Source organism: Gymnoscopelus microlampas (assembly GCF_963454915.1).
Source record: "Gymnoscopelus microlampas genome assembly, chromosome: 10".
Classification (NCBI taxonomy): domain Eukaryota; kingdom Metazoa; phylum Chordata; class Actinopteri; order Myctophiformes; family Myctophidae; genus Gymnoscopelus; species Gymnoscopelus microlampas.
Window position 1 is genome coordinate 26,279,360 of NC_139947.1, and position 20,263 is coordinate 26,299,622.

Genomic DNA, 20,263 nt, shown 5'->3' on the forward strand with positions numbered 1-20,263 from the left:
ACACACACACACACACACACACACACACACACACACACACACACACACACACACACACACACACACACACACACACGCACACACGACTCAGTTTACAAATACTTGCACTCACTCATAGAACCACAGTGAAAGTAAGCTCTCAAGATCGTTTGTGTTTTATGTTGACAGATACTGTATGTTTGTGTATGGTTAAGAAGACAGTCAAATACAAATGTGGGATCATTAATTAATGTTCACTTAGAGCTGTACCACAATTAAACAGAGCTCTAAGTGGAAACAACTACTACTAACAACATAACGTAATCCCTCAACATAATGTTCACGTATATATGCATTTGTGTCAATGAAAACGTCATTCAATCTATCAATCAGTTGGCTAATGCACAGTACTGCAAAACACTTGAGATAAACCTTTTATTATCAATTGGTTGAACATAATAAAAATGACCTCAATCTTTTGTCTCTCTCTGCAGGTGCGCATAGCAGCTAACTTTGTAACTCATGCTCCCCCAGGAGAGTTCAACGAAGTCTTCAATGGTACGTGACACGTATAAATCAAGTTAAAGAGCCGGTGTGTTCTCAGCTGTCATCCCCATGGCAGTGTTCTAGTTGTGGTGTTGTTGTAATGATGACTTAAACACATGTGGTAAATGTTTTCCTTTTTTGTGTGTTTTTTAGATGTGCGGCTCCTCCTCAATAATGACAACCTCCTCAGGGAAGGAGCGTCACAGTGAGTAACTAAGATTGCCGTTGACTCACGTGGTCAGACGGGGGGGGGGGGGGCACGTGCATTTTCAGAGCACGTTTATTTTATTTTCACGTAGAATAGACCCCATAACTCTCTCAGTGCCAGAGTTTTTTCATAAAGTACTCCCCCAGTGCCAGTAATTTTTGTTTTGTTTTTGTTGCTATTTTGTAATTTAATTTTCAAATAGCTTCTCTTCTGCAGTTTTAAAGACCTACGACAGTTCTACCAGTAGAGAGCAGCAAATCGACACATTGATTACCTCGCTGACTCGCTCGCCCCCTCCCAAACAGGCCTACGTCACATCCGGTCAAAAAACGGAAGTGACGTTTTCGTCAATCTGTGATCGGGCTAAAATATGATGTTATACACGACTACGATGACTGATCGTCACCCAGACCAAAGAGAATAGAAGTGGAGCTCTCCGTTCGTTTTGTATACTTTGTGAAAAAAACGTGACTTTCCCTGTTCTGGCCGAAAATGACCGCGAAAAAGAAATGAGAACCGGAAACGGAATCTGCGTCATGAAACCGGGACCCAATGAGTCTGAAGGAGTCAGGAAGTGAAAGTGATCATGAAAAATAAACAGAATAGCGCGACCACAGTAAAAAGTAAAAACTCGAGATTTCTCGTTCTGGCAGCGAGGGTACTCGGGGAAAAACTCGGGATATCTCGGGGCGTGGCACTGAGAGAGTTAACAGACGACGTCACACTGATAAGAACCAGTATGCGCGCAATGAAACCCATTCTGTCAGGTCTCGCTAGGACGCGCCTCACTAGCCAACACACAAGATTGAGAATGGATTGCGTGAAACCAATCACCTGTGCATCCAGTCTCAATGTTGGTAAACAAAGAATTGGTCTATACAGTACTTTAAGTTCATAGATCCTTATTGATAACAAAACAAAAAAAGAAATCCAAATTTTAAAGCTAAAATGCCATGTCATTTGTCTTGACCATGTCCTTTGTGTACTTTATGTGTATATAGTATGTTTGTTTGTGAAATAGTCACAATACCCATGTATTGTATCTCTGTGTTTTTCCTCATTCTTCCAGTTCATTTGCCCAGTATAACATGGATCAGTTCACCCCTGCCAAACTAGAGGGCTACGATGAACCGGCAAGTTTGTATATATATACTTTTTAATTCTATCAAAACCTAAAAAAGATGACTTTGTTTACGACAAAGTAGAGCATATTAACCCATTAAGACCTGGAACTGTGTCATTTTTAGATTTGAGCTAAAAAGCATTATTTTACACTTTGGGCTATTCAAAAATAGCAGATATACAAGCTCATAGCGCGGCACCGAGTGCCGCGCTACGAGCTTGTAGATCTGCTATTTTTGAAAAATCGTAAAAATGTGTGCAAATCTTAGAATATATACATTTTTAAAGCGAACATTTTGAACTCAAATCGTTGCCTCTGGGGGTCCCTGGAACAAAATATTTTGATGGGGGCCCGCGGCCAAATACATATCATTTTGGGGGTCCTTGACATGAAAAAGATTGAGCACCACTGATATAGAAACATACGTTTTTCAAAAAACTGTTGAGATTTAGGAGACATGTAGAATCGGCTTCAGGTCTCAATGGGTTAAAGAAAAAAGATGAGTTTCTGCCCGACCACAACAATATAGACCGATCTTTGGCTTTTTGTAACTTTTATCTCCGCGTCTCCTCTAGGTCCTCATCACGGAGCACGGTGACCTGGGTCAGGGGCGTTTCCTGGACCCGCGTAACCGCGTGTCGTTCCGCTTCGACCACCTGAGGAAAGAGGTGAGCGACGTGCAACCGTGTGAAGGAGAGAGCGCTCTCAGAACCTGGAGAGATGCCTGCGACACTGCCCTGAGTGCCTACGTCAAGGAGCACTACCCTAGTGGAGTCTGCACGGTAACACACACACACACACACACACACACACACACACACACACACACACACACACACACACACACACACACACACACACACACACACACACACACACACCAGGGACTCCTAGGGGGTCCTCAGAGGGTAACCGGTCAGGTGAGCACAAAAACCAACTGGGCACACAGCGGTCTGGGCACACAGGTCAACTGGGCACAGGTCAACTGGGCACACAGTCAACTGGGCACACAAGACAGCTGGGCACACAGTCAACTGGGCACACTGTCAACTGGGCACACTGTCAACTGGGCACACAAGACAGCTGGGCACTCTGCTTTGATGTGCCCCCCCTTTCTATGAAATCCAGAGATTAGTGAACCCCTGCTGTGAATTGTCTGCTCCTGAGTTCCTGAGCAGACGCTCCTGACTTCCCCCCCTCAGACAGCCGCATAATCACCCCCCTAGGGTTAGGATGAGAGTTAGGTATAGGCCTAGGATGTGACAGTTTCCACTGATTCAACCTAGTGGTCCCTCCCCACTGCTTACACCTAATGGCCCTCCTCCACTGAGTTCACCCGCATAATCACCCTCCACCCGGGTTAGGGTTTAGGGTTAGGGTTAGAATGTAAGTGTCTCCACCGATTCAACCTACACACACACACACACACACACACACACACACACACACACACACACACACACACACACACACACACACACACACACACACACACACACACACACACACACACACACATGGGAGAGGCAATACACAGCTCACAACAAATGGATGAGGATGCTGTCAGAACTGCAAGGACACACTGCAATACACTATCTCAGTAACAGACATTACACAATGTCTCCCACCGTCTCTCTCTCACAGTGGGGGGGCGGGGGGTACTTAAATATCAAAGGAACACAAAAATCCTTGGTAGTCATACGGTGTGCCCAGATGTCCATGTGCCCAGTCATCTCGTGTGCCCATATGTCCATGTGCCCATTCATCTCGTGTGCCCAGATGTCCGTATGCCCACTTATCCGGTGTGCCCAGTTGTCTAGAAACTCATGTGCCCAGATGTCCAGTGTGCCCACCTGACCGGTATTCCCTCAGAGTTACTACAGGGGGTCCGCCAAATCTTTATGTGATATGATTTTTCTTTTTACCATAACCACTCGAAACCTAGTATCCCTTTTCTGAGGAGAACTTTAGCCAAAAATAGCAGATCTACAAGCCCACAACGCCTCGCGCTGCGAGGCGTTGTGGGCTTGTAGATCTGCTATTTTTGGCAAAGAGTTATAGGTGTAGAGGGAAAAAAGAGCAGACTAAGTAAACAAAAAAAAGTATAATTTACTTGAGCACCTGCCCCTCAAAATGTCTGTGCACGCCACTGACACACACACACACACACACACACTCATACACACTAGTGTTGATTTTGACAGCACATTTTGATTAGTCATAGTCTATTGAATAAAATTCCATTTAGTTTTAGTCATCTGAAATGTTTTAGTTTTTTTGTCTAGTTTCAGTCGACAAAATGTAAGATTATAGTCGACTAAATCTACAGTCGATTTAGTCGACTATAATGTGTTTTGGCGGTGCCTTGATAGCGTCGTAATGGCTGATTTTACACTTGGTTGCATGCTGAAAATAGCAGATCTACAAGCTCAATTGTGACGTGTTGTTGAGCTTGTAGATCTGCTGTTTTCAACATGCACACCCTAGCGCAACCAACCATAAAATGACTTGTCTTAGTTCTACTGGATCTCTTCTACACTAACATTTTAGTCTCTCACTAACATTTTAGTCTAGTTTTTATTTGTTGACGAAATTGTCAGTATATTTAGTCTTAGTTTAGTCATCATAGCTTAGTTTTTATTTAGTTTTTAGTTTTCGTCAGTGAATAAAGGTAGTCGACGATACATTTTCGTCATAGTTTTAGTCAACGAAATCAACACTGATACACCAAATAAGTGATTAATTCATAGTCAATTAATGATTACACTTAACACATCGGGTGCCAGCATTTTTTCATAACAACTTACCGTGGGTGCCAGCATTCTCCCCATTGACTGCGCTTTGCTGTTTAAAGATTCTGCGTGCGTTACAAGCAAATCCACGGAAAAAAAAGCATCGATTCATGTTGTCCCATGAGCCTGGCTACAGCCTGGAACCATAACATTCCCCTGGCGAGTTACAACGGGAGGGGATCGCGCATCGCGCATGACCGGTTTTCCCCACAGGAAACAGATTCGGAGATATAGGCGTTTCAAAGTAGGAAATAGACGGATGGGGGGAAAAAAAATTGTTTCCGGTGAGCGATCTGGCACTTCCTTCGCAGGATTACAATGGGTGCTCCCAGAGCTGCTCTAGCCCCGCCCGCGCGGAGAAAAACGAAAAAAACAAAAAGACTAAACTCACGGTTCAGACCGTGTTCGGCACCGAAGCAGCGGAACCGCCACTATGTAAACACACGGTTCAGACCGTGTTTGGCACCCGATGTGTTAAGCCCTGTTAAAAAAAATAGTTATAATATTCTATAAGCCTCATTGTAGCCATTCCTCTATGCAGGTCTACGGGAAAACGGTCGACGGACAGCAAACCATCATCGCCTGTATTGAGGGACACCAATTTCAACCCAAAAACTTCTGGTAGGCCTACATTGTCCCTCTCTGTTTGATCTGGAAGCGCAAATTACATAGAGCGATATTTGGAATGTGCTTTGATATATTTAACCCATTTAGACCTGTTACACCTATATACGTTGTTATACCTTTCAAGCCGGCAATGCCCTATCATTTCGCATATATAGCAACATTAATTCTTTTACATTCTTGGAATAAATATTTTTGAAGTTTTCCAGAAAACGTAAAGGTAAGGGTTTATAAGGCGTTTTTAGAACCGGCCTCAGGTCTAAATGGGTTAACCCATCAAGATGTGTTGTTGTTCCAGGGACCCCCAGAAGCAAATATTTGAGTTAAAGGAGACACACCATGAATTTAAAAAAAAAAATTGATATTTGATATCATATGGTGTATGTCCCTCAAACCATTTTCAAAAGGTTTGAGCCTAAATCAACTCTCAGATATACTCATCCCAAGTCAATTCTCTCAGGCTTATAAAGCACTTTTAGCTGCAATACCAAAACGTCCTGTTGGGCAGAGGGGTGCTACTGAGCAATTCTGTCTGTCAAAATACATGGGCAGAAAGTTTGGTGATGTAAGCAAACATGCCATTTCTGAGATGGCCTGTTCAGACACGCCCATTCTGAAAATCTCTGAAATGAGAATGAATGACTGAATGTTGAAAAAAAAATATTTTTTGGGGTACAAGAGACACTGGGGAGCCCAAAAAATACCAAAAAAATAAAAAAAAGTGAAATTCATGGTGTGTCTCCTTTAAATATTTGCACAAATTTTCACGATTTCTCAAAAATAGCAGATCTACAAGCTCATAACGCGGCACTCGGTGCCGCGCTATGAGCTTGTATATCTGCTATTTTTGAATAGCCAAAGTGTAAAATAATGCTTTTTTTTAGGTCAAATAAAAAAATGACACAGATGCTTCTCCCGGTCTTAAAGGGTTAAACACCGGCTGTATATCAACAAAAAGTTCTAATTTTAAATGTTTTGCAGGAACGGTCGCTGTAGGTCCGAGTGGAAGCTCACCATCGGCCAGTCCACTGCTCAGGTGGTGGGGGTGTTGAAGATCCAGGTGAATGGTGGTCAATGTGCCTGCTTAGCCCTATAAAGGTTGATTTATATTTTCAGGGCACGGCATGCAACTTGGGATGCATAATAACAATATTTTTTATTGTGATAGAAAATGCTCAGAATAATCGTATCGTGCAGATTTTTTATTAATTGTGAAATTGTCCTCCATCATACACTGGGATCAATTTGCTTTTGCTGAAATGCATATCCGGTGCCACTTATATATAGTAAAACAAACATGTAAAGAGCAAACTTGGTACAGTCTTTTTACACCAGTCAAAAATATTTGTCAGTAGGAAACCAATGCAACACGATATAAAAGAATAATATAAACTCCAAAACAGCCTACTGATGATCCAGGTTCAAAGAGAATGTTTTAAATATAGGTTTGCTCTCGTTAACGTTGGTCTCCTATTAAATTCAATTAGTCAAATATTGGATTATTGGCTCAGGAATGTGACATAAACACAAATATCTCTATGAATTCAAGGTTTCATGGGGTGAGCAATTGATAGGAAGTATTCGTTTAACAAAAGTGACATTTTAAGAAATTGAAGCATATGCTGATCATGAGTATCACTATTATTTTAGCCAAAGTAATCGTGACGCATGACATTTTCATGTCGTCTCATCCCTACGCGCAACCACATCAGCCGCAAACAAATACCAATCTCAGGCTGAATTTCCATCCAGAATTTCCAATTCAGTATTAAAATCCTTTTTCTTTCTTTCAAGGTGCATTACTATGAAGATGGCAATGTACAGCTGGTCAGCCATAAGGAAGTGGAAGAATCAATACCAGTGACTGTGAGTAGACATTTTTGCTGGCTTTTATCCCATTGAGACCTGAAGTCGATTCTACATGTCTCCTAAATCTCAACAGTATTCTGAAAAACGTATGTTTCTGTATCAGTGGTGTTCAATCTTTTTCATGTCAAAATGATATGTATTTGGCCGCGGACCCCCATCAGAATATTTTGTTCTAGGGACCCCGAGAGGCAGAGATTTGAGTTAAAAATGTTCGCTTTAAAAATATATATATTCAAAGATTTGCACACATTTTCACACATTTTCAAAAATAGCAGATCTACAAGCTCGTAGCGCGGCACTCGGTGCCGCGCTATGAGCTTGTATATCTGCTATTTTTGAATAGCCCAAAGTGTAAAATAATGCTTTTTAGCTCAAATCTAAAAATGACACAGTTCCAGGTCTTAATGGGTTATGTGACACAGAAGCACATACTCACAGGTACAGAAGTGTACAACCGTAATGCCATGCTGTCAGACTGGTTGTGTCAGTGCCAGTGACAAAGAGGTGATTATCTTTTTGTGTGTTTTGGAACAGAATGAAAGCCAGACAGCCAAGGAATTTGTTGACATCATTGAGAACGCCGAAAATGATTACCAGGTAAGTTGCCTGACTTGCCTCTCTTGACCCCACACCTTTTTTTTTTACCGCATCCCCCCAAGCGTCCCTTTTTTTAACAACCTGTTATTCGTTTGACTTTTTTCTTTAGACCCACTTCTATCCGTGTGTAGGAAACGGAACGCTAGTGTCGGGGGGGAATATATAGGCCTACCGTATATATTGGGGGGGAAAAAAAATCTGAACACAAAGTAGTAATTGCTCAAATGCAAGATGAAGACGATGTGTCAGACCAGTCTGTTTGCTGTACCAGTCTGTTTGCTGTACTATCGCCCCCATATCTCTGTGACTGTCAACCTTTCCCCAGACTGCCATCAGTGAGAACTACCAGACCATGTCCGACACCACCTTCAAGGCCCTGCGTCGCCAGCTACCCGTCACGCGCACCAAGATCGACTGGAACAAGATCCTCAGCTACAAGATTGGCAAGGAGATGCAAAACGCCTAGAGGACAAAGAAGATGGGGACTGCCTGGTCCAGAGGGTTGCACAACAACACTCCACTGGGCCAAACAACCCACTTAGACACACGCAAAAGGAGTGGACTAACCAAAGCAAATCTATATCAGTATGGGGCATGGAATTATTACGGGGGGAAAAAAACGATAATACAAAGCGGAAAGCTAAAGATTACGCAGACTGTTCGGGCAATTTTTTCAATTTGTCAAATGCCCGCGTCATATGACAAAAGTGATTGGTTTTATGTCAAATGTATACTTTTTGTCATAAGACCGGTTGTTCCGACAAAGTGAAAATGGGCTTTTAGGCACAGGTTCTTAGGAAGGTATTGGAGAACATTGTGGTTTTGGAGAATATTAAGGTCCTTCGGGATCCATGTTACAGGAGAGATGCATGGGGTCATCTTCTATCGTGCAGGGCTTTGCTTAGGACTGCTACATTAGAGCAGGGCTTCTCAAAGTGGGGTTTCCGTGAGGCAGTTCCAGGGGGTCCCCAGCTAAACGATTGATGGTTAGGAACCAAACTGGGGTCCTTTTTGAAATTTAAAGGTTTGAGAACCACTGCATTAGTGGGACGTCTCTTTTTTTTGGCCATTGAAGGCATCGCTGATCTGCTGCCCACATGGGATTGTCAAACATTTCTTATCCAACCTCCTGCAGATCCTCGATCGCCTCAAGGCAGAGATTTGGACAGGTTTGTGCAGGTTTTTAGACAGAAATCTGGATCTTACAGGGCAGCTTTTAACAGCGACTTATAAGCACACTGACGCATACCCAGAGGGTGTTTTTGTGAAAGGTTACATGTGTCATGAAAATATGAATACCGTTGACAGATTCAATGCACACTCACAGTTACAACAGAATTAACAAAAATGCACAACAATAAAAGTCACTACAGCGATGGGAAAATGTGGAACATCGACTATTTTTAACTGTCCAAATCTTCCTGTATAACGTTAGGCCTGACTTAGGCGTAGTTCAGACTGCAGGTAAAATCTGCGTCGTTTCTCAAATCTGATCTTAATTTACGACTGACTGTCCACACTGTTATTTTGCAAGCAATCAGATCGCTTGCAAAATAACATTTGAAAACCCACACCATTGATAAAACCAATATGATTCCAGTCTGGACTGGCCAAAACATATCAGATTTGGGCTGACAGTCTGAACATAGCCTTAGGTGAAACTTGCTCCCACTTAGCTATTGAAATTGACAGTACTGTTAAATGTCTTCAGTAGCATGGTCCTTGGCATTGCTCTGTTGCTGCACTGTAGGCCTATATATATATATATATATATATATATATATATATATGTTTGTCAACGTCTTGTCAGGGCTGAGGGAATGTTTGTTTTCTGTTGTACTGTACTGCCCTCCCATCTATCTACCCATGAAAGCTATGACTGAAATACTTTATAACTGTGGTTCTCAGAGTTCCTTGAGGGGCATCCAAATGGACGTTTACAAGTCTATAACTCTTGAGAGTGTGCACATTTCGGGTCCATTTGGGTCCATTTGTACACCCTCAGAGTTATGGGGGTCCTTGAAATTAAAACGTTCGAGAAACGCTACTTAATGATAAAGCTCCAGTGCTTCTGACGTCATAATCATTATTTTTTTTCTCTCTCTCTCGTACTGTACCTTGGCAGCGGCGTCATTTTGCTGTATACCTTTTCCGTTGCGGAAGGAAAACATTACTCACATTTAACCAAGATTTGTTTGCCAAAAATCTCTTTCCTATGGTAAAGAATTCCATACTCCCACAACCCATGTATGCAAATCTATATTTTAATATGCTGGTTCTTTTTTTGTTGGAGTCTTAAGGTTATCACACTCAGTTGTAACAAACTGCATCTTGTATATTAGTCAATGCCAAGTGAACACATAGCAGATTTTTGCCATGTAAGGTGGAGCCCAGACGTGTGTTACACCACTGCTCAATAGGCTGATTCGAGATCAGTTACATGTTAGCTATGTGTGCTGTGTTCAACCCTCACAATGTACTAAAACTGTGCCGATCAGTTACAAAGTTTAGGACTGTATACTGCCCCATTCTGTTGTACCAATAAATGGATCCATCATCTTCTGTTACCAAGTCTCCTTTCATGTCCTTAGATCAGGGGTCCGGGACCCCTAGGGGGTCCTCAGAGTTACTACAGGGGGTCTGCCAATTTTGTATGTGATTAGATTTTTTTTTTTACCTAAACCACTTGACCCTAGCATCCCTTTTCTGAGGTGAATTTAAGCCAAACATAGATCTACAAGCTCACGAGGCGTTGTGAGCTTGTAGATCGGCTATTTTTGGCAAAGAGGTATTGTATGGTGTAGAGGGAAAAAAAGAGCAGACCAAGTAAACAAAAAAGTTTAATCTGAAACACAATTTTATACAATATGTAGAGGGGGTCCCTGCTTCATCTCTGTCTCAGCTAAGGGGTCCTTGGCCTGAAAAGGTTGAAGACCCCTGTTCTAGTGGGGTGCAATACGTTAGTCCCACAGCAACCCGAACCAAACCCGCACCCTAACCCTAACCGCACGCGGATGCCACATAGTCGGAGAAAAGGTCTGTCGGATTGCCTCCCGGTCTAGTGCATCTAACAAGTAACACATATTCTGGTCAACTGGACACTGGTTGGTAAGGCACTTTCATTTGTAAACACCTCCCTCACAGGTCTAAAAGTTTTCCAATGGGGTATCAATGCAATTTTGGGCCGTGGACCAGTGTTTATATTTAATAAATATCCCGTTTTTTTGTTTTGTTTTGTTTTGTTTTACATTACATAAAACAAATTCAATGACATATTTCCCCCCAAATATTATTTTATATTTTCCAGAAATGGGAAAATCTTTTGAACATGTTGTAGATTTGCTATTCTCACAATTTTGTTTACTTTTAAAGGGCTTAAGTGGTTCATTCATAATGCATTTCATTGTTTAGGTTTGAGTCCCAGGAGACTCTTTAGGCTCTCCATCTGAAAATGTCATTACAGTGAGTCAGTGAAACATTTGCTTCAACAGTAGAGGGCGTCAAAAGCTTGTGCACTTTGTGTCTCCTGTCTCACAGGGTGCTCCCCCGCCCCTCTGGTGTTATATGACCAGTGGTGTAAAGTAACCAAGTACATTTACTCAAGTGCTGTACTTAAGGACAATTTTGAGGTATTTTGTTTTGCTTTCTACAGTATCTATAATTTACTTTTACTTCTACTCCACTACATCTCATTTCAGTTGAACATTCAAATGAGAAAAGCTTGAGAATCACTGTCTAGTAGGCTACAGTGGTTCTCAAAGTGGATTCCAGGGACTTAGTCCATGAGCCAGAGCCCCAAAATTGAGCAATGATTATCGAAAGAGTGGGCAAAACCATACCTATATTAAATTGTTTATAGGGTCAATATAAGTAAATAAATATATGATAACCTTTCCACAGGAGCAGCTTTTTCATATTTAGTTATTTTCCCCATACGTACATGACAGGTGAAAAAATGTCAAAATAAAAAAAATAGTTATGATGAAGACAAGGATTTATCGTATTACAAGTTTTCTGAAATTGTATATTTAAATATGCAAATTAGGCATTTAGTCCATGAGCCAGAGCCCCAAATTTGAGCCAGATATTGAATATTCCCTCGTTAAAAACCTTTGACTCCAACATCTTAACAAAAAATGAAATAAGAATGTTGACTGACTGGCTTTGTCCAATGTTCCAATGTTGATTCTGGAAAGTTATGCAAATTCAGGCATATTTTCCTAATGCCTAATTTGCATATTTAAATATACAATTTCAGAAAACTTGTAATATGATAAATCATTGTCTTCATGTAAGTAATCAACTGGGGAAGTTTCATTATGATAACTATTTTTTAAATGTAGTCATTTTTTCACCTGTCATGTACGTATGGGGAAAATAACAAAATGTGTGATAAATATGAAAAAAGCTGCTCCTGTGGAAAGGTTATCATATATTTATTTACTTATAATGACCCTATAAACAATTTAATATAGGTATGGTTTTGCCCACTCTTTCGATAATGAAATATTGTCTGGCTCATGGACTAACTCTCTGGGATCCTATTGGGGGTCTAAATTGACCCTTACAAGTCTGTAACCATGACAGCATACAAATGGAACGAAATGGACGCAGCCCTTTGACATTTAAAAGTTTGAGAACCACTTGGTCTAGTAGTTGGAATATTTTCCCCCATTGATTATTTCTTTCCTCCTTGTGGCTCATGATGTCGTCATCACGTAAAAACGCGTCATACCACCAGTGGGCGGAGTCTCTCAGTCGGCCAGGAAGAAGAAGAAGAGGAGAGAAAGGCGGACACAGACTAACATCATCACACGGTAATAATAATAATACTTTGGCCCAGAGAACTTATTAAATGTGTTTATTTGGCAGACAGGACGACGCTACATCACCTTATAGGTGCTCGTAGTTACATTTAGTAAGCAACGCGACTTTAAACGAGTGCAAATAAAGCATTTAAATACATCGACACCCTTAAATGTCTTTGCTAAGCTAACAGTTAGCTTGGGTTTGACAGTAACAGGCCCCGGACCACTCTAGACCAGTGGGTTTCAACCTTTTTTTTTTGCGTCAAGGACCCCCAAATTGACACATATTAGCCCAGGGACCCCCATTTGAAAAGATACGCCAGGGACCCCAATAAGAGAAGGTTTTTATGGCTCTCTAGCAGTGATTCTCAACCATTGTAATGTCTAGGACCCCCAGTTTGACATGCATTAGGCTACGGACCCCCATTTAATGGCATTTATACCTCTGGGACCCGAATTTATATTATAAAACCGATGTTAATTTAACTCTGAGAGTGTACAAATGGAACCAAATGGACCCGTTAGGTTCCATTTGTACACTCTCTGAGTTACAGACATAAGGGTCAATTTGGTTCCTAATTATTAATTTGGCTGGGGACCCCCTGGAACCCCCCCTCAAGGATCACTGATTGAGAACCACTGGTCTAGACCAAAGGTGTAGACCAGTGAAGTGTCGATTGTTAATACCTAAATAAAAGCAAAGAAAAAGACTATTACTGCATCAAAAGTAATCAACAAACTAAAAAATAGCTGATCTACAAGATCAGGCTATTTTCACAATTATGTATCTGTGGAATCGAGTGAAACTAAAAATGTAATGCCTCAACTCTTACAATTCAAACTAAGTGCTTGTCAGAGTAGGGGGGTCCCCAGTTCAAATATGATTATTTTGAACTTGATTATTTTGATTTTGGGCGGGGGTCTCCAGATGACAGTAAAGTGACAATTTAAGGACTCATAAAACTTTTTTTAATACCCCAACAAAAAAGAAAGAGAGAAAGAAAGAAAAAGGGAAAAAGAAAGAGAAAGAAAAAGAGATCAATATAATAGATATATTGTAAGTCTATGCCCCAGACTAGACTCCCAGTGCAGCCAGAGGAATGGTGACTGAAGCCTGGGGCAGCACGCCACGGCATGTTCCATGTTTACTGGCTTTTTAGATCAGTGGTTCTCATCCTTTTCAGGCACGGGGAACGGGGGACCCCCAAAAAAAATCATATTTGAACTGGGGACCCCCCAAAAATCATACTTGATTTTGAACTGGGACCCCCCTCCTACAATTCCAAGCACTTGCAATTGTAGGAGTTGAGGCATTACATTTTAGTTTGATTCGGTTCCACAGATAAATTTTGTGAAAATAGCCGATCTACAAGCTCACAACGCGATTGTAGATCGGCTATTTTCTAAATGTTTGCCTCTTATGATATTATTTGACTATTTGGCCAATGTTTGACCAGTTGTATAGTGTCGTTTGTTGATTACTTTACTTTTGATGCAGTAATATTTTTTGTCTGTATTAAATAGGTCTTAAAGGTCCTTCAATTGCTACTTTACTGTCATCTGGGACCCCCCCCCCCCCCCCCCCCCCCCCCAAAAAAAAATCATGTGGGGGTCCTGACCCAGAAGGTTGAGAACCCCAGTTTTAGCTGCTGCGAGACACCCGTTCTTATCACATGGCCCGGGCATAAAGTGGTTCTCAAACATTTTGATGCCAAGGACCCCCAAATTGATCGTGTATTTGGGCCGCGAACCCCCATTTGTGCCAGGCAGGGAGCCACTGCCATTTCATTTGAGAAGATTTAACAGGATTTATCAACCTTTTTTCAAAAATAGCAGATCTGCAATCTCACCGCCACGCTATATTTTTGAATGGCTGTGTTTTTACTGTCTTGTAAATTTATTTCCCCAAAGGTAGACTGTGAGAGATTGTATTATTGTTTCCCGAGGCCAGATATTTACTACTTGTGCTGACGAGGGTTTGGGATCCTTAAAATGAAAAATCCCAAACTCTTCTAACCTTGATGCTGACCGGGCAGCACAGCTGTGGCACAGCTGTTGAGTTAAGACCTGACCTGGACTGATCTGCCTTCTGTCAGACCCTTTATTATCAGGTGACACGTAGGGTCAAAGGGATGGGCTGGCAACTTCTTTCCATGTTATTTCTTGTTTGTACTCGTCTCTGGGATGTATGTCTGTTTTTGGGGTGTATGTATGTATGTATATATAAGCCGTGAGTAAAATCTCGTTCTGAGAAGCAGACAACATGGGTTTCTTACCGGTTTGAATTGTAAGTCTGTCTCCTATTTTGGTAGTAAAATATAATCACTAGAGATGGACCGATTCCAGTGAATAATTATAAAATAATCTAGGACAGTGGTTCTCAAAGTCGGGTGCAGGGACCATCTGGGTTCCTCTTAGGTCTGTAACTCTAAGAGTGTACAAATGGAACCAAATGGCATTTGGTTCCATTTGTACACTCTTAGAGTTATGGGCGTCCTTGAAATGAAAAGGTTTGAGAGCCACTGATCTAGAAATGAATAAAAAGGCTGTTAATAGTTGTTAATGTGCAGCAGCTACAAGTTAGTAAGATTATAATGTACAGTAAGAGTATAAATAAGTCAACTGAAGCAATCAAAATATGACTGTAAATGAAATATCATGTGATAAATTACCTGGTATTGGAATGGCATAGACTGGCATACTCGCTGATGCCAGCATTTTAGAACAACTCTGATAATCACTCATTCTTTTCAACTCTTAACTGTTGTCTTATTGTGTATAATCTTATTTTGACTGAGAACCCGTCCAGATTTACCGGACAACTCAGAGAAGTGATGTTTGGCCCACACCGATTTCATTCTCCAATTATTAGAATGAAATGGTTGCACGTCACAGTAGCCTGCACTATGACGACATCTTGTTGTCTGATGTAACGGGCACATAATATATCTCATTTTCTTCTGTAGATGGCAGCCATCAGGAAGAAGCTAGTGATAGTAGGGGATGGCGCATGTGGAAAGACCTGTCTGCTCATCGTCTTCAGTAAGGACCAGTTCCCCGAGGTCTACGTGCCCACCGTGTTCGAGAACTATGTGGCAGACATCGAGGTGGATGGGAAACAGGTGAGCGTCAGTGAACCAAAACCTGAAAATGTAGTAGAAAAGTGAGAAAGGTCTACAGGATGATGTCCCCCAGGGAAAAAAAGAAAACCAAGGTCACTAAAAGTTATTGGCATGAGATAATAATAATAATAGTCTTTATTGTCCCCAAAGGGATATTTGACTTCACTTTTCCCCAAAAAATGAAAGAACGCATCAATGCGATCTTGGCCATCAATGTGTTAAGTGAGGAGACGGGATGATCAGTGTCATTTGTTATGGGAGATATCAGCTTAGCTAACATTTTAGATTTGGCACTGTGCTATCTGTCAACGGTATCAAATAGTGTTTAACAATAGAGTGGACGGTAGGGATTAGCCTAATATGTATATCTATCTAGGTTAACCTTGGGGGAATCCTTGCGCTATAATTGAAATGCTGACATGACCCCCTTCACCCTCAGCTTGCCCAGTCTACAGTATGTGTCAAAGTGCTAACTGCTCCCCGGGCGTTGTTAAAATAGCTGTTCGCTGCTCCTAAGTTTTTTTTTTTGTGCAAATGTACTTATACCCCTACAACAACTGAAGGGGACACGGTTATTATTACATTATCATTATTTTTGTCTCTCCATCTCTCAGGTGGAGCTTGCACTATGGGACACAGCCGGTCAGGAGGACTATGACAGACTGAGGCCTCTTTCCTACCCTGACACAGATGTCATTCTCATGTGTTTCTCTGTAGACAGCCCTGACAGTTTAGGTATTTGCACCACTCAATGATATACACGCACACACACACACACACACACACACACACACACACACATTCTTTTATCACCTTTTTTAATGCCATTGTTTTGCAATGATTACATATTGTTGAGTTGGGCTCTTACTAATATCCACAAGAACGAAGGAACATGACTGGTCTTAACAACACCACATTATTAGCTTCCCGTGGGCATGATACAAACAACGCCGAACACTTCCTGGTTGTGTCAGTAATGAACTGTGAACCCTGTGACTTCACTCACGTTCACATGAGATTACACCACACCACATATCTGTGTGAGTGAGTAACCATAGAGTCCCAACACCTTGCATCATACTTAATACATTGGCTGCCAGCTTTTTTAATTTTTTCCTGCAGTAGGCTGCCAGACTTTTTCAATGAGAAAAAAAAAGCACTTAGGAGCCGAGATACAGAATTTTTAAGTTTTAAGGTACAAGGAAGTGTCTGGGAGTCTAAATCTTCGGTAAATCATATCTCATTGGTCTTTCGGTTTAAAAAAAAAAAAAAAAAAAAAAAAAAAAAAAAACTTTTATTTTGAAAATAAATGTTTTTTGAAAGAACACAGATCTGCGTCCTTGGTAGCGTGCAGGCTTTTGCGCAAATGAACGCAGATCTGCGTTCTTGGCAGCCAATGTGTTAAGTTATGTGGAGTAACTGATTTGTGACTGTGGTGTAGTAGACTCATATTCTTCTACCTTCTGCCCTGTAGAGAATATTCCAGAAAAATGGACCCCAGAGGTGAAACACTTCTGTCCAAATGTTCCCATCATCCTCGTGGGTAATAAGAAAGACCTGCGTAACGACGACCACACTAGAAGAGAGCTCGCCAAAATGAAACAGGTGGGTGTAGAGTAGTGACACAACCCTTTTCATTCCACAGACCCCCCCCCCCCCCCCCCCCCCTACACCAGGGGTCTTCAACGTTTTCAGGCCAAGGACCCCCTAGCTGAGAGAGGGATGAAGCAGGGACCCCCTCTATATTGTATAAAATTGTGTTTCAGAATTAAACTTTTTTTGTTTACTTGGTCTGCTCTTTTTTTCCCTCTCCACCAAACACCTCTTTGCCAAAAATAGCAGATCTACAAGCTCACAACGCCTCGCGCTGCGAGGCGTTGTGAGCTTGTAGATCTGCTATTTTTTGGCTAAAGTTCTCCTCAGAAAAGGGATGCTAGGGTTCAAGTGGTTAAGGTAAAAAAAGAAAATCGTATCAAAAAAAGATTTGGCGGACCCCCTGTAGTAATTCTGAGGACCCCCTATGGGTCCCGGACCCCCTGTTGAAGACCCCTGATCTACCCTTTAAAATCCTCAGCGTTCAGTGTGTATAAAATGGAACCAAATGGACCTGTAAGGGGTCCATTTGGTTCCATCTATATATACACTCGGAAGTTACAAACGTGTAAAGTCCATGTGGTTCCTTGGGATGGGACGATATATGAAAATAACACATCACGATTATTGTGGCAAAAATAACTGGGATTAACGATATTATCGCGACTTTTGTTGACCACTTGAACCCCCAGCATCCCTATTCTGGGAACGTTCTGAAAGAAATGCCAATCTACAAGCTCACGTGTGTGCTTGTAGATCAGCTGTTTTTGACAAATCGATTTTTGTAGAGTGAAATAAGAGCGTACCAAATGCACTCTTTCCAGGTCCGTTTTATCAAGTATATAGAGGGTTTAAGTGGTACTGAATTTGCAGCTCAACAGAAGCCAATTTATCCTAGTAGTGTATGCTGGAGGACAATTTCACGATAAATTAAAATCTCCACAATACAATTATTGTTAGCGTTCTTTTACCACGATCAACGATAATAGCGATTATCGTCCCTTCCCCTTGTGTGTGTGTGTGTGTGTGTGTGTGTGTGTGTGTGTGTATTCACAATGGACCGTGCCAACGTCTTCTTGGACTTGTGTGTCTACTCTCTAGGAGCCCGTGAAACACGAAGAGGGCAGAGACATGGCGAACCGCATCAGTGCCTTTGGCTACCAAGAGTGCTCTGCCAAATCCAAAGATGGCGTCAGGGAGGTGTTCGAGATGGCCACCAGGGCAGCGCTGCAGGCCAAGAAACGTAACAAGCCTGTACGCTGCCTCCTGTTATAAGGTTGCCTGAGAAATAAGGCACTGGCCTCAATCGCATATATAGAGGGCAGTTTTTGTCTTTGTCCCTTTTCATTGACACTTGAGGTAGGGGAGGGTATTTGGGGAGGGCAAGGAAAAAGTCCTGGGTATGCCTAATTTCTAATCATCCAGGCGCACTCGGCACATTCCGGCATATCTAAAATGTTTTGATAGGCGTCTACACACTATGGCCTTTACTCTGTATGTTCGATGATGTGCCATATTGCAATGCACCTGTCAAACCCTTTTCAGATCTAGAGAGCTGTGTATAGGGTTGGGTGGTATCATGGGATGATTTGGAATTGGGCAGATGGAAAGAAGAGATGAACTGTGCCATGATAGGAATGGATGGAGAGAGTTAAAAAAAAAAAAAGGTCCTTACCAGGCCAAAGACAATGAGGACAAGAGAAACGTGAGACAATGACAAAAAGTATATAAGGAAAGTTAGAATAAAAGGCCACATCTAAGTGGATCTTACACAGTATCGCCTACATACAGTGCCTTGAGAGCAGTGGTCAGGAAGAATCCGAGTGGGTGGGGGGGATTTAAAACCCAGACGGGGGGGGGTATTTTTTGTTAGATTTAGTATCCGTGCTCCACCTTTTGTGAAAGCTTTGTCCCTATCATTGGCTTGGCTCCTTCTGGCCCATGTTCTGACTCAGGCGCTATGCAGGGGTATTCCTAAACTAGATTGTATGACATGTTTTCCCATATTGAATTGCTTACCTGATGAACTTATTTGTGTGACTGTGTGTGAATGGGTGGGTGCGTGCGTGTGTGTGTGTGTGTGTGTGTGTGTGTGTGCGTGCACTCCACTGCAGGGCTGCATGCAGTGAATGTCTGTATATTAGTGTCTGTGTTACATTTTTCGGTGTTGATGTACTGTATGCATGTAAAGGCCTTTTTTCGTGTCACTTGGACCATGTCCCCATGCCAAAGTTACCCCTGACGGCCACTTGTTATGGTGTGTAAACGGGTAATGGAATCAACAGCTACTCAGAGTGACATAGATATTTTTCACATTACTTTACTGGAAGACTTTGTACCGTAAATATAGAGGCACAATCAAACCGTTCAGTTATTAGGACCTTTTTCTTTGTGTGTGTATACAAGAGATGCAATTGATTGTGTTAATCAGTGTATTTAATCATACATGCGTGGTATAGTTGATAAGTTGACTTTGCTTTTGGATAGGAGACGGTAGGCTATCCTATTACTATAGTATCCATTTGTGTACTGTATGTCTTACAAGGCCTTGTAAGGACATGTCCATGACATGTTTCCATTTTTGCCTCCCTCTCAATCCCCCCCACCACCCCCCACCCCCTTTTATTGATATTGTCATTATTGTATTATCACTTTTATTGTTGATGTCGCTAATTTTCATAGTATATTTTAACCATTTCTTTAATCCTGCTGTTATGATCAGCTTATGTCATTTGAATGATACATTGTAACCATAGTATTGTACATTGTTAATTGAAGGTCACACGTTTAGGGTGAAATGTTGGAAGGTTTACGGGGGGAGGGATGCTGGGGGCTGTTACCTTTTGTACTGTGACATCTTGGGATTTCTGGAGTTTTTTCAAATAAAGCTGGTATTAGGGTTTTCTGGTGTATTTGTGCCTACTGTGTGTGTGTGTGTGTGTGTGTGACCAATGATTTTGGAATTGAACAATATGCAAACAAATATTAATTTAACATGCAGT

At 41.6% G+C, this 20,263-nt stretch overlaps 2 protein-coding genes across 2 annotated transcripts in view; both read left to right on the forward strand.

The window, feature by feature from the left end:
• LOC311052927 (F-actin-capping protein subunit alpha-2-like) overlaps positions 1–10,297 on the forward strand; it is a 15,781-nt gene extending 5,484 nt beyond the window's left edge. Inside the window, exons 2-10 of the mRNA XM_084068235.1 lie at positions 474–537; positions 679–730; positions 1,803–1,866; positions 2,432–2,638; positions 5,190–5,269; positions 6,254–6,332; positions 7,067–7,138; positions 7,676–7,738; positions 8,064–10,297. Coding sequence (XP_083924361.1) covers positions 474–537; positions 679–730; positions 1,803–1,866; positions 2,432–2,638; positions 5,190–5,269; positions 6,254–6,332; positions 7,067–7,138; positions 7,676–7,738; positions 8,064–8,204 — 822 coding nt within the window. The 3' untranslated portion in view covers positions 8,205–10,297. The remainder of the gene's footprint in view (positions 1–473; positions 538–678; positions 731–1,802; positions 1,867–2,431; positions 2,639–5,189; positions 5,270–6,253; positions 6,333–7,066; positions 7,139–7,675; positions 7,739–8,063) is intronic.
• Positions 10,298–12,478: 2,181 nt separating this feature from the next.
• LOC311053037 (rho-related GTP-binding protein RhoA-C-like) lies at positions 12,479–20,163 on the forward strand. The gene is made up of 5 exons (XM_084068411.1): positions 12,479–12,555; positions 15,513–15,668; positions 16,283–16,403; positions 17,143–17,273; positions 18,363–20,163. The coding sequence occupies exons 2-5, from the start codon at positions 15,513–15,515 to the stop codon at positions 18,534–18,536; spliced, it is 582 nt and encodes a 193-aa protein (XP_083924537.1). The 5' UTR covers positions 12,479–12,555; the 3' UTR covers positions 18,537–20,163.
• The last annotated feature ends 100 nt before the right edge of the window (positions 20,164–20,263 follow it).

Excerpts from the sequence above, each read along its gene's own strand:
- LOC311053037 (XM_084068411.1), top strand. The coding sequence starts at position 15,513 with ATGGCAGCCATCAGGAAGAAGCTAGTGATAGTAGGGGATGGCGCATGT. Across the intron at positions 15,669-16,282 it reads TCGAGGTGGATGGGAAACAG|GTGGAGCTTGCACTATGGGA; the intron begins GTGAGCGTCAGT and ends TCCATCTCTCAG. Across the intron at positions 17,274-18,362 it reads AGCTCGCCAAAATGAAACAG|GAGCCCGTGAAACACGAAGA; the intron begins GTGGGTGTAGAG and ends TCTACTCTCTAG.